This window comes from Rhipicephalus sanguineus, chromosome 4, assembly GCF_013339695.2.
Source record: "Rhipicephalus sanguineus isolate Rsan-2018 chromosome 4, BIME_Rsan_1.4, whole genome shotgun sequence".
Lineage (NCBI taxonomy): Eukaryota > Metazoa > Arthropoda > Arachnida > Ixodida > Ixodidae > Rhipicephalus > Rhipicephalus sanguineus.
The window spans coordinates 44749997-44764800 of NC_051179.1; the positions used below are offsets into that span (position 1 = coordinate 44749997).

The 14804-nt window shown below is 47.8% G+C and overlaps 1 protein-coding gene across 1 annotated transcript in view; it reads left to right on the forward strand.

Moving 5' to 3' along the window:
* The window catches only part of LOC119389878 (peripheral-type benzodiazepine receptor-associated protein 1-like), a 424634-nt gene that overhangs the window by 138073 nt on the left and 271757 nt on the right, over positions 1-14804 (forward strand). The window contains 2 exon segments of the mRNA XM_037657292.2: positions 3140-3244; positions 11513-11599. Of these exon segments, the coding sequence (XP_037513220.2) occupies positions 3140-3244; positions 11513-11599 (192 nt within the window).

Genomic DNA, 14804 nt, shown 5'->3' on the forward strand with positions numbered 1-14804 from the left:
CACGTTAAGAACCCCAGGTGGCCGAAATTTCCGGAGCGCTCCACTGTGGTGTCTCTCATAATCATGTCGTGGATTTGGGACGCTAAACCTCAACAGTTATATTAAAATCACCGTTCTTTCTGTTTCCATGCTATCAACTTTGTATGTGTTTAACACTGAGTCATGTATGCACAAATTGTTCTTGTTATTCCTCACAGTCGAGTATACGTGTAGCCAAGCGCACGCAGTTGGCTCGAACACACCGAACTGCGTGAAGAGAAAGAGAGGATATCTGTTGTATCGCAACGCGCTCACGTTACGCAGCACCAGCTAGATGCACGCCCAAAGAACACAAACACGGTTCGGTTACGCATGGGTGTACACGCAAAGATAACACGAACCGTGGTGCACAAAATAACAGCGGCACGATCGCGCATGCGCGGACGGCGCTCGTCGTATCGTTTGTGCTACCGTCGTTTTTCCGGTGCTCACTTCAGGTATAGCGTATAGGCTGAGAATATGTGCGCGGCACAGTTGCGTGCGCGCATGATAAACAAACACGCACGCATTCGCAATACAAATAGAAGATAACCCCCCCCCCCCCCCACCCCCGACTTCGTTGTAACTTATTCGCTGCCTTCTACGCGTGATCGATGTACTTCGGCAGTAGTGGAGAACAGAACGCGCGCCTAAGCAAGAAGACACACGCGCTTGCACGAGCTAGCACAGTCGCAGATGCCACACACGCACAAACACAACTCCAAACACGGGTCCGCGTACTAAACAAACAAATGCTCCAACGCGCGAAAACAAAGGCACAAACTGCCAACAGGCGCACGCACAATAGCACAGATATGGATAACAATTTTTAATGATTACCCCAGCTGCAGAGACGTTAGACTGGCTTGCTATTTCGCTTGTCGGGTGATACCCTTAGTATATACAATGATCACATATACACAAAAATAACGCGTACATACAGTCGCGCACACAGATGTGCACAGACCAGTTATTCGTAAAGTTTAGTTCAAGTGTGCAGTTTTAAAAAACACCAAGAACGTTTTTGTATATTGCGCATCGCACTGGCGCTGCTCTGTCACGGGCCGATGAGCTGCCGCCGCGTGAACACAACCAGGGCACGCGCGCGCGCGCACACGCACACACACACACACACACACACACACACACACACACACACACACACACACACACACACACACACACACACACACACACACACACACACACACACACACACACACACACACACACACACACACAACGCGGACTTGTACGCGTACATATGCACCATAAACATACACACACACGCAGGTACGCGTCACATCGCGTACATGCAGACATATGTGGCACAAACGTACAGAAACGCATTCAACGCAGACACGCGAGTGCAGTCGCACATTCGCATAATCGCACGCGTAGTCGCACACGCGCACACGCAATACGGAAACATATACGCTCAACATTCATGCGCCGCGCGGGAGCGGATTGGAAGATAATTACAGGTCGCGTCAAGTGCGCGCGGTGCAGTTCACGTATCGCTTCCGCGCGCAAACCACCATGTCAGAGTCGGCGTTAACTTCCAGCCGGTGCGTCTAAATATATGTGCGCAGGCATCGCATACTATATACGGAGCCCAGGCTGGTCGAACGCGAGCTGGCCGGACGTGATCATTACGCGTCTGCATTCAAACACGCCCTGTTTGTGCGCCGAGGGCCTTTGGCGAACGTCACCACCGTGCAGCCTACTATAACGGGTTGTTTTCCAACATGCGCTCAGGATCGTTTGTCTTTCGCACACGAGCCGTGATAAGCCGCCCGTACTGTACGACCTTACGATGCATATATTCGTATAATGGAAGAGAGCCCGTAACGTATATGCCCATGACCGCGTTGGCGCGTGCTGTATCCAAACTGGGTTTTTCTTTTCTTTTTTTTTTCAATATCGCGCAGTGTCATCGAAGTTAAGTCGACTTACCGCTTTAATAGGAGATGGGATGGTGTGAGGGAGGGGTGTGCGTGAGTGCGTATGTGTGTGTGCGCGTGCGTGTGTTTGTGTGCGTGCGTGCGTGCGTGTGCGTGTGTGTACAGAATCTGCGGTATATTTCGCTCGTAAATGTGTGTTTTACGATCGCCTGTGCACCGGTGCGTAGCAATATCGAACGTCGTACACGAGCCACACAAACGATCCACGAAGAAAGCGTTCTTAAACCTTACAAGAATCTTTTGTGGTAGTCGGTAGAAAGTATACCAAGTTAGAAAACATGGTGACAACCAGCTCAATTGGGTGGGAAAGTGCGTTTCACATTTAACAAATGGTTTCACTCTCTTGCCGTGACTTGAGAACTTGTTAGTATCGATTCGCGAGCCTTGAGCACGTCGGGGTGTATAACTACCGATAAGGAAGCGTTCTTGGTTTCACAAAAACGTACTGTATTGAGCTGGGGAACGTGTACTTTTATGCCTGTGGCCATGTATTTTATATATTCAAGTCAACCGAGATGTCCTACAATAACATCAGTACAAAGCATATGCTACAATTTCTACAATGCACAGAATTGAACTTGAGAACATAAGGAATGATGGTGTGTTGACTTCCTCCCTTCCACGTAGTACATGTGTGTTTAAGATAACGCCATTGGAGGGATCGTCAAGAACTGGGCGTATGGGTACATATATTGCCACGCGCGCTTTTTTTTTTCCTATTTTTATGTAACCGGCCCGTTACACGGGTAAGACATTGCCTTGCGCAGGCCGCGCCGAAATGTCTGAGAACATTCCAGATTATTTTAGAACCTTCTTATAATATGGCGCGCACAACGCGAACATGTTTATTCTATAACTAACGCGGCCACCAACGATAACGCTGGAATCTTCGATGCCACGTGTATAAATGCCTACGCGCCTTACTGCTGATCAGATTTATCGACGACTTGGTGCGCCTTTATCGTTGCACTCTGAGTGTCATTCGTTTGCTTTTTTTCTGGGCACAAGTTCGCCCAGTAAAGAGTTTCATCTTTACCGGATTAAGTATTTGTTTTCTTCACCGTCACGATTGTGTGACAATGTTGTTCCTACTGACGTTTATGAAATGGTATACAGGGTTGAAAGAGGTCGTGTTAAATGTGTTCTTTTGAATGCAGGGCGGCGGCGGCTGGGCCGACATGGAGGCGGCCGAGCGGAGGACGGTGGGCTCCGAACTGCGGCCGCCGTCCTCAAGACTATCTGGCGCTGAACACAGGGCGAGGGTACGTCACTCTCGTCGAACCTCACTCTATTCTATGATGAAGCTCGTTTCAAAATACATCCGTCTCTGCGTTTTCTAGCTCTGACAACTGTTACCGCTGAAGTCTTAACCATTTCCTTTAAATTCGGCTGCACCGTCTGACGACTTTCTCACCTTCTGCGTCTATGATATGAATAAAGCTCCGTACCGTACCGTACAGTGCTGTTCGGTACTGTACTCTACATTTCTGTTCGGTTCTGTACTGTGTACCGTTCTACCGTTCTCTGGACAGCACTGTACTGTACTGCACTGTACTGTACTCTACTGTACTGTACCGTACTGTACTGTACTTTGCGGTTCTGTTATGCTAAACAACTAGGCAACTAATGTTTCATAATTAGGGGTGTGCGAATATCAAATTTTTCGAATACGAATCGAATACGAATATCCACCTTCGAATGTCGAATCGAATATCGAATATCAAAGGAAAAATGCCTCCACAGTAACGATATTTTATTTAACATGTAGCTATTTGAAGAAATAGCGGCGTCCCTTCAGCTCGAGTGACTTTCGTACGCTCGGTAACATGAGCGCGGACATCACGGTGAAAGCGTGAAACATTCCTCTTCCCCCCACCGCGAGAAAACCGCGCGAGCAGACAACGGAAGGGCAATGATCTCGCTGCGCAAATATAAGAAGCGAGCGAGCTCGACGACGACTTTTAAATGCGCCCGTCGCGCTGCTAGCGCCATCTCGCTGGCAATGAAGAAAGCTTATTATCGCCGGCCGTCTGTGAGTCCGTCCAGCGGTAAAGGGTATGTATATAACGCTCGCCGTTAGCTACGTGGAGGATCTGCGTTTCGTGGCGTAGTGGATAGCGCCACTCGCTGCGGAACAAGAGGTCCCTGGTTCGATTCCGCGCTTCGGAAGCATTTTTCTGAATTATTTTTCTTTGGGGCTTTTATATATATATACATACTTATACATATACGGTGCATGACGGCGACGGCGACGGCAAAATCCAGCCGAGACTGTCCATATAATTGCTATCGCAATAAAAAGTCACAGTTTCGCCGCAAGGGCGAAGCAATGAATGCGATAGCAAGAAATTAATGCTATACGAAGTGAGGCTCGCCAATGGATACTCTCAGTTTGAACAGCGTTCCTGTTGCAAAGGCGGCCGAAGCAGCGAAGGAAACTAGCGTGCTTCAACTGTCGAGCTGTGACACTTGATAGTTCGCGCTCATCTTCTGTTTGTTCGTTTAGCGGCGTCCCTTCAGCTCGAGTGACTTTCGTACGCTCGGTAACATGAGCGCGGACATCACGGTGAAAGCGTGAAACATTCCTCTTCCCCTCACCGCGAGAAAACCGCGCGAGCAGACAACGGAAGGGCAATGTTCTCGCTGCGCAAATATAAGAAGCGAGCGAGCTCGACGACGACTTTTAAATGCGCCCGTCGCGCTGCTAGCGCCATCTCGCTGGTAATGAAGAAAGCTTATTATCGCCTGCCGTCTGTGAGTCCGTCCAGCGGTAAAGGGTATGTATATAACGCTCGCCGTTAGCTACGTGGAGGATCTGCGTTTCGTGGCGTAGTGGATAGCGCCACTCGCTGCGGAACAAGAGGTCCCTCGTTCGATTCCGCGCTTCGGAAGCATTTTTCCGAATTATTTTTCTTTGGGGCTTTTATATATATATATATATATATATATATATATACATACTTATACATATACGGTGCATGACGGCGACGGCGACGGCAAAATCCAGCCGAGACTGTCCATATAATTGCTATCGCAATAAAAAAAACATTAACAGCCTGACTGGCAACAAAACATACACTGCTATCTCCAGAACACAATGTCCAGGCTAGCACAATGCACATCACAACACAAGCAAATATCACGGCACAATGAAAGTAATGACTACATGTTAAGAAATATGAGTTGCTCCACATGATCAGACAGCAGGCGCTCCCTTGTAACAGAGACAACCCCCCCCCCCCCTGCCACTGAAAAGGCACGCTCGCTTGGAACATGAGTGGCTGGTATAGGGAGTTACGTGGGGCAAAGTTTTGCCAGACTGGGGTATCTCAAGGTGCCTACAGTCCGCCACCAGTCACGTGGGTCACTGTCTTTCTTCAGAAGTGGTCCCGCATAGTGAACGAGTGGTAGTGCGGCACGTTACGGCCGCATAATATTGAAAATGTACGGTTACATGATCGCCAACAGCGCTGCACGTCGGAGATGCACCAGCAATAAATCATGCGTATTGGGGCGCTCGTCGCAGGCAGATGTCGTGCCTCCGTGTACTTAGGATGTTTATCGCTCCCCTCGGCAACGTTTTTAGCGATACAAATGCAGCAGAAATGTGGAAGACGAGTTATTTTATGCATGATAATGGAATCGCATATTCGAATTTTTCGAATATTCGAAACTTTTCGAATACACGATTTTCGAATCGAATACGAATATTTCGAATGTAATAGTCGACGAATATTCAAAACTTTCGAATATTCGCACACCCCTATTCATAATCCGTTGCGTTTTTTGTCTCTCTGGTTCTCCCGAAATATTAGACGGACTGTTTCAGGAGAGACCGAGGATCGTATTGATTTTAAACAATGCTCACAACCAAAGCAGAGAGCGTATCCAGAAAAAGAAATCATTGCAGGAGGCGAGTAGACATTACTTTGTATGGTTAAACAGAGCCCTAATGACCGCTTGGCGTAGTCTCCAAGTCAGTAACTCATGGCGAAACTCTATCACCTCTGTAAATGGGGCGGATTCCGCTGCAGCCCCAACAAAGCCTTCTAGTGTTTCTAATAGTATTCGTATAAACGTCTGAAACTTTGAGTTGATTCTGCATAGATCAGAGCTTTTCGATAGGTATCCTTAAGGGCTCCTAGAGCGTTGTCTGATTTGACTTTTTTCTTCTTGAACTATATATGTAGTTATTAGCCACGTGGGTGGGTGGATTTACCTGTAACATTAGGTTTCCTTCAAACTTCGCGGTTACTTGTGACGTTAAATTTCCTCCTCTTAGCACAAAGGCTATCATATAAGGCCACAATTCATCGCAGGGTTCGTGTTGCTTATGCCATCACGACCCCGTCACAAACGCTTGTAGCCTGGGAAAAGAAATTGAATCTATGTGTCTGGAACTAGGACACGGCACTGGAGCCGCCACCCTGTGATAGAAAGTTGGCATCGCCTACGCGAGAAGCAGGCGGGGCCGTGGGCAAACCGTTCCTCGGAACAAATTCGGTTTGGCGGTGGTGCAGAGAATTTTTCACGAGCTCCTCGCTGCTTAGCATTCACAACGCGTTCGGCACTCGTACACGCGTGGTGCCGTCCGTTTACTTGTTCTTTCTTTCTTCTTATTTTGGCACCGTGATGGTGACGAGTGGTCAAATATTCTCACGAACTTGGGCGAAGGACGAGAGAACGTGTTTGTGGGAGGCCTTTACAAACACGCTGGTAACCGCAACCCAAACTTTCAGCAAACTGATCGTACAGCTTCGCTCGTCGTGCGCGCCTTCACTGGCCCACGTAAAAAAAAAAAACAAAAAAAAAACAGCAGCGGCGGAGAACTCCACAAAGTGCCTGAGCGCAAAGCTTTCTCCCTTCCGAAGCAACTGTAAGACGTGGTCCGCGTAGTGTGTGGCCAACATTGTTTGCCAACCGTCCTTTATACACGCAGCTTGTAGTTCTCTCGGTCGCCCACAGTGACTCCTCCTGCCTGTTAACTTACGTCGATAGATAGATAGATAGATAGATAGATAGATAGATAGATAGATAGATAGATAGATAGATAGATAGATAGATAGATAGATAGATAGATAGATAGATAGATAGATAGATAGATAGATAGATATAGATAGATAGTAATAGAAATAGATAGATAGATAGATAGATAGATAGATGATAGATAGATAGATAGATAGATAGATAGATAGATAGATAGATAGATAGATAGATAGATAGATAGATAGATAGATAGATAGATAGATAGATAGATAGATAGATAGATAGATAGATAGATAGATAGATAGATAGATAGATAGATAGATAGATAGATAGATAGATAGATAGATAGATAGATATTTTAATGCGATAAAAGCAGTGAGGTAAAACAGAGGAGAGGATATTTGTCTGTGGACTGCTACATAGCAAGGGCGAAAAAGAGAAAAAGAATAAAATAAAGGGTGAGGGAAGCAGGAATGACGGTGGTTGGGAACAGTGCACACGCGCTATATGCATACCTGTTCTGCGCATGCACCTCACCGATACGTCATAGTCAAGGAGGTACGCGGGTGTTAGTATCATAGCCTGGGGCCGTGTTATGAGATATCGTCATTCTATCTCTTTAAGTGTGCGACGATGGGCTGGTTGCGGAAAGGTGTGCAAGCGCTTCGGTCAAGCGCTTCGGATGCACTACGCGAGGCAAAGCTAAGATTTCGCACGAAAAGATCGTCTCGTAATACGTCCTTAGGCGACAACGTTGTAACGGAGGTCCACTCTTCGTTGAAAACGTTGCGACAAATAAGCGATTAAACACGATAACGGGTGTATTTTTTTCAGTATATGAAAAAAAAAACATAAAAAACGAGAAAGACAGGTTCGCATACGCTTGTAGCCTTTCCAAACAGCCGTGTATTGATTCGCTTTTCTAAAACAATGGAGAAAAAAAAATCTTGAAACGGGTAATTGCCGTCTACTCGTCTGTAGCGCGAAGCTATTCAAGGAAATCCACGCAAAAGGAAATGCGCGTAATGTAAAACAAAAGAAAACAAACTCGCGAGGTATTATGCTATGCATGCAGATGGCGGTGTAGCACAGGTGAGAAATGGACGGGCGGTGTGTTCCGGCGAACCAACGTCGATGGGAACGGACAGGTGTTCACGAGCCGTGATCGAACCACCCCGCCCCGTACTGCTTCCGCGTTGTCTCCTAAAAGTGGCTGTATTGTTTCTTTTTCATTGTTACCGAGAAAGAGCCGGCCGGGGGCCAGAATTCACGAAGCTTTATTTTATTTTACTTTTTTATTTTGGTGTGTAAGCGCATCTTGCCATTATGTGCATCTTACCATTTGTATAAGTGCATCTTGCCTGTATGACCGGCTACGCTAATGATACGTCTAGCATTGCCATTGGCGCTGAATTTTTGCTTTAGGATTGCTAAGATAAAAAGTATTTGTGAATAAAAGGGAGAGAGAGAGAGAACGCTTTACTGAAAGGCAGATAAACTAGCCGGCGTATATAAATCCCTGACGTGCCTTTGTGAATACGGGCCCGGCGCCAGTGTTCGCTGGCATGCGTCGTGGAGATACGATGACACAGAAGAAGGTCACGTGGCCATTCGGCATCTCGATGTTTCGGCACTCTCCTCCTGTGGTCGCTTTGTATCCCGTTATGATTCTTCACCTTAGAGCGAGAGAGAGAGAGAGAGAGAGAGAGATGGAAAGGTAAATAAATGCAGGGCGTTAACCAGAGAAGATTTCCAGTTCGTTACCCTGTACTTGGGAAGGGGAAAGGGGCCGTGAAAGAATGAAAGAGGAGAAGAGTATGTGACGACAAAGAGAAGCCGTTAAGGCAGTGGCAATATTCCAACTGATGCACAGAAACATTTCTCAATGCGGAGTCACAATCTGTCGTTCAGTTATGTTTCTCTAAGAAAAAAACAGAGACATCGCCCTGTTCTTGCAAAGCTGCAGGTTCGGCTATCACCGTTAGGACGTTGTCAATTTCACTGTTTCCTTACAATTTCAACGCTTATCCTAAAAAAAGAATCGATCTTCCCTGCATTTTCCAAGCTTGTGTTAGCTATGCTTGTGTGTGCGTGCGAGAGAAAGATAAAGAGACAGAGAAAGAAAGAGAAGAGAAAGGCAGCAATATAGAGAAAGGCAGTGGTCTATTGCTACCTTACCCGTGGAAAGGAGAACGATGGGGTAAAAGAGAGGCATAGAAAGTATGCGTGCGAACAATACATGCGCGGTGCAGCATAACTACAGACAAGCACTTAAGTCACTTGCAAGGGAACCGAACTTAAAGGGGTGGTGCCACCAAATTTGTGGCTTGCGCGTTCTTTGCTGTAAGCGTTTCCTATAGCTCCAGGAAGCATGATGCACGCAGCAAGATTCATGTATTCTCGCTAAATAATTTAATATCGCCTTTTGATGTCGACAGCTTTCGGTTTCGGTTTCTGGGCGCCGAGGTTGGGCAGTGACGTAGAAGTGTAGGAGGCTTGGTCACGTGACCACACAAGGCTGTGACGCACTTAGCCAGGAAGCGTTAGAAACGCGGCGAATGATGTAGCAATCGATGCTTTGCCGGTACTATAGTGAACTAGAATATATTCTAGTTCACTACAGCCGGTACGTACGTTGCGGAGGTGGCGGAGGTCCGGAGGTCACTCACGTCACTACAGCAGATCTGGTGTGACGTCACTACAACTTTCGTTGCCCTTCCTACAGATCTACGTCAGAGTTGGCGCGCTAGCGATGGGTTTCCATCGGGAGAATGGGCATTTAGGTACACTTTGGAAGTGAATTAAAATATATTCTAAACGTTTGCTGTGTCCGACCCTTCGTGTGGAGTGTCCTTGCATACGGAGGAAACCCGCAACAGGCTTGTTATAGCCTCGAAATTTGATGGCACCACCCCTTTAAGCCGTCGTTAATGGTTGCCTAACCTAACCTAAGTATTGCAGAAGGGCTTGTATGACATCGCTACATCGCGCCTAATGCTCCTACCGAAGGAAGGAGCAGGATAGAGAGGAAAGGCAGTCCAGAATAACGGTTGACCAGAGGTATACAGAAAGAAAAAAAAAAAAAAAGAGGAGGGAGCACACAAACGAAGTTGCAGTCCTCACAGTCACGACATCACCGTTGGTCTATAACTACCGCCTGTGCAAGTCTGCTATCTTCAAGAATTTTAACAGTGCCTTCGTCGCCTTCATCCGCGGTGACTTCTTAGGACCACATTCTGAAATGGTCCCTGCTGACATCGGTCTTCGGTCGAGGCGAGCTCGAGCGATTGCTATTTTCTCTCTGCACATTGTATCGAGGAAAGTCGCAGAAGACGTGCTGTAATGTCTCCTCGCTACCACAGTTGTCACAAAGAGGCTTGTCACCTCCTCCGATGTCCAAGAAAAATGACAGCGTAAAGCTTCAAGTGAACATTTTCGTCGCTGTGTCACAGGTTCCTCCCATACCGTTGCTCGCTGATTGACCGTGCTCGAGACAATTGTGCTGGGTGTTCGTGGCTTGGCTCAACGAGCGAAACCGTGATTCCGCGTGTCAGGCCGCTTCCACCCTTCCTCCTCCCATCTATTGTTAGAGGCACGAAAGAAGAAAAGAAAACGCGTCCAACGAGAGACACGCCCCGATAGAACGCAGGCACGTTCTCTGGTCCGCACGAAATGCGCGTATTCTAATAGAGCGGGAGGAGGCACTTTGTTCCGAAAGCGTGTCCCAACATAGGTTAGTCCTGGCGTATACTCGTGAAGTGAAACGAAGACCCGCCCTCCTCGTATTTCGTCATTTGGCCCCACGTTTTTGATAGAGAGAGGCTGGTACAACGCAAGTTCGCTTGCTTTCTTGCCCGTGCGGCATTGAGCAGTTGATTTCTCGCATGAAATAGTAGATGGCAGTTCTGTAGCACAGAAAAAATGGATGTTACTATCCGGAACGTATAACTCTAAGAAGAGGCATAACGAGTCTTTTCCAAAAGGTGACGAGTTTGGCGTGCTATACATTGATCAGTTCAGTCATGATGGCGATTAGTGTGCTAAAGAAACCGAAAACAAATCCCCCCTCCCCCAAAAAATGCTGTAGTCTTTTCTGTCGTCCTTCTTATTTGTTTAGCGTGTTAATCGACATCACGAATAAGTATTTCGCGTTTTGTTTGTCTGATTGTTTGTTTTTTCTTTGTAGTTCATCAGCAGTAGAAAAAGAGCCTTGATGCCCCAACGCAAATTTCTTCAATATACCAGTGATATTTGCTCTGGTGCTTCAAATAAAGCAGAAGTTCAGGGAACGATGGAAGCTTGAATAGATGAAAAATTCTTGAACAATATGGCACAATATGGAATATGGCACAGTCTGCCATATATGAGTGAGAACAGAAACAAATTCGTACCGAGTTCATGGTCATGCACTCAAGAAGCTTTAAGTGAGCGACGAAACACATCGGATTTCTGCCTTTCTCGCTTTGAACAATAATTGTTCGATCGATATACATATGCGTCTATTACTAGATTTTTTACTTCTCCCTCTTGTTCCTTTCTCGCAGGCACCATCAATCAGTCACCTGCAACGGAGTCAGAGTCTGATACCGCAGAGGAGGCCGTCCAGAACTGCACGGGAACGGATTGTCACGGTAAAGAACTTTGCCCCGTTTTTTTACTTTTTTTCCCCTTTTTGGTGCCTTGTGACGGGTGTTAGCCACGGGTCGCCGAAGTGCAAAATCGCAATGCGGAGTGCGCCGTTTTGTGGTTGCCCCCCTGAGGAGTGTAACGGCGCACTCACTCGCTCGGTGGCGGTCTAAGTGAACTTGTAGCGCTCTCTATATATAGATGGCTTTGTCAGCAAGGCTTCCGCTCCTTTGTTACTACTTTAGCGACACACTACCGCTAACTGGGATAGCGTGCGACATCGGAAAGCACTCTGGCGGGTGCACCTTTTAGCGGGAGCGGACACGTCCTGCGTGCGCTTGGCCCCGGCAGCCCTTCGTGCCCACGCGTGGGTTTTGCTGCGGTGTTGCCGCATTTAGGCCCCCTTACGCGCGCACAGAAACTCAGGTAAACAGGTACACACACACAAAAGAAACGCGTACACACGGACATACATACATACACACACACACACACACACATACATACATACATACATACATACATACATACATACATACATACATACATACATACATACATACATACATACATACATACATACATACATACATACATACATACATACATACATACATACATACATACATACATACATACATACATACATCTCAGTGGTTCAATGGGAAGGGGTGGCGAAAAGGCAGACGAATGCCTGACAATCCGCCGGTCCCCGCCCAGACCACGATATTGCACAACACTCAGTATGCCTATGTAAAGCATAAATACATAAATACAATACAGTGAAAATACAATAAGCACAGTATGTAAAGCGGAAAAAAGGAAAGGGGGGAAAGAAGAAAACGAAATGATGAGACACCCATAAATTCACTGTTTAGACACAAAAAAGCTTTTTAAAAAATTACACCACCTCCCGCTAAAGGGGACCATGAGGCGATGCGAAGCCGGAGCACTTGCACGATCGGGTTCCGTTGGCGTTCGTTGGGCATGCTACCGACCTCACATCGTGGAACGCGAAGAGGAACACTGCGCGCGGCGTGTCTTCCCTCTAGCCTGGCCGGTAATTCTCTCAGGGCGAGCGGGGAACGCGGTCTACGGGCGCGCGAGAGGGGAGCAGCGTAGGAGAGGAGAGAGAGGGGGAGGGGACGCGCATGCGCTGGCGCTCATCGCGGCGCTGCACAGGAGAGTTTCGGCATGTCGAGCCCGCATTTCAGAGGAGTCAACCGAAGCAAGCGCCAGACTGAACGCGCGCAGCGCTCTACCACTTGAAGGAGAGGAGACTAGAGGAGGAGAGTAGCGCATGCGCCGCGAGAGCAGAAGCGAGAACGCAGGAGAAGCGCAAGCAGGTGCTGGTAGAGAAGTGGAAAGAGTAACGCTCAGCTCTTGGAGAGAAGAAAGGAGGAGAGTTGCGCATGCGTAGTGTGAGTGCGGTCTAGCACGCCGCGGGACATACCCTCGAGCAAGAGATGCCTTCGCATCTAAAATAAAGCCATGGTTTTGAGCGGTTGTGAACAAGTGATAGTCGTGAACAAGCCAACTGGATCGTGGCAGACTGGACGTACATTCACACTCACTCACTCACTCACTCACTCACTCACTCACTCACTCACTCACTCACTCACTCACTCACTCACTCACTCACTCACTCACTCACTCACTCACTCACTCACTCACTCACTCACTCACTCACTCACTCACTCACTCACTCACTCACTCACTCACTCACTCACTCACTCACTCACTCACTCACTCACTCACTCACTCACTCACTCACTCACTAACACGAACAAGCAGGTATACTAAAGAGGCCTTCGTCTTGATGCCCGTTCGGGAAATGTGAAGGCGAAGCTTTCGTGCAGACGCAGCAGGTAGAGCCCCCCCTCCCGCCCTCGATGGGCCTTTCGCGCGATGGAAGACGGCCGGCGCGTCTTCTCTCCTCTTGACCCGTTGTAGTCGGCTGCCCACGCATACTTTCAGTCGCACGTAGAACATACGACCGACGCGCAGGGGTGGTGGTATCGCCATTAGACTTTATATGGAACCTCACGGCGACGCCGACACCGACACCGACGCTGACGGCAAGAGAACGCCTGGAGTGTCTATGTACTTGATACCACAATAATAAGTTATCCTGCGATATACATCCCCGCATGATTTCTGCTTAAAAAAGCGAATTGGGGGCTGCGTGTAATATTTCCCGCGTAGGCATGTGCGGGCGAGCGATGACATATGAAACTGCAGCGCGTCAATTACAGTGCACGCGGGAAGCGACCGACGGCGAGGCACATATTAGAATTTTCTATTTGCGGCATGCGCAGCGTCATCGTTTCTACCCTCAAATCAAAGCCTCGCGCACTGCACAGATCGTTAAATATCTTTCTGTCGGTGCAACGTCAAGTACCAACGAGAAAAAAAAAAGCGACGACAGTTCACCGCCGTTCGTTGTTCCAAAATGTGAGTTTCGCGTGACCGCGGTGCGATTTGTGCAATGCGTTTAGAAGCACGACTTCGGGGGTGAAATTATTGGCAGTAAATGCAGCGCGCTTTATGTATTGCCAAGCATATTACCTGTCCTTCGTTTTCACTGTGACCATGCTATGCCGCGTAAAGCTGCGTGTTACAGCTCGGTGCATGCCGCGCCTTAATGTATTTCAGAACCTTTTAGATCGTTTTCGATTATTCTAAGCTAATGTTCTGGATGGTGCTTCAGAATCCATGCGCGTAGCCAAGACTTGTATATCCTGGAAGATATTCAAGACAGAAGCACGAGACTAAGAAGACAAGAAGAAAGAGGCAGGGGGGGGGGGGGCTGAAGAAACAATCGCATGGTTTATTGCAAACCGAATTGCATAGCTAGACAGGAATATACGGGGTGTTTTAACAGTTAACAGCGAAGCTGTTTAAGCCCGGAGGTTAGGACGTTCCGTGTGCGCATAAGAACCTCCATGAGTGAGACGTCACCATGCGTCGCCTAGCAACGCGTTGGAGGAAGGAAAGAAGGGGGAGAGGAAAACTGAAGAGGAGGAGAGAAATAAACTGCCGCAGCTACGCACTAGTGGTGCGAAGACTGTGGAAACAGCGGAGCTGCTGGCTTTTACCTCCTTCTTTCCCTCCTCACCCTCACTTTCCTTTCCAATCTCTAGCTATACTGTAGTATACATGGCCATGCTGTGCTTTACCCTCTCCTTCTTTCCCTCCTCCTCATCATCG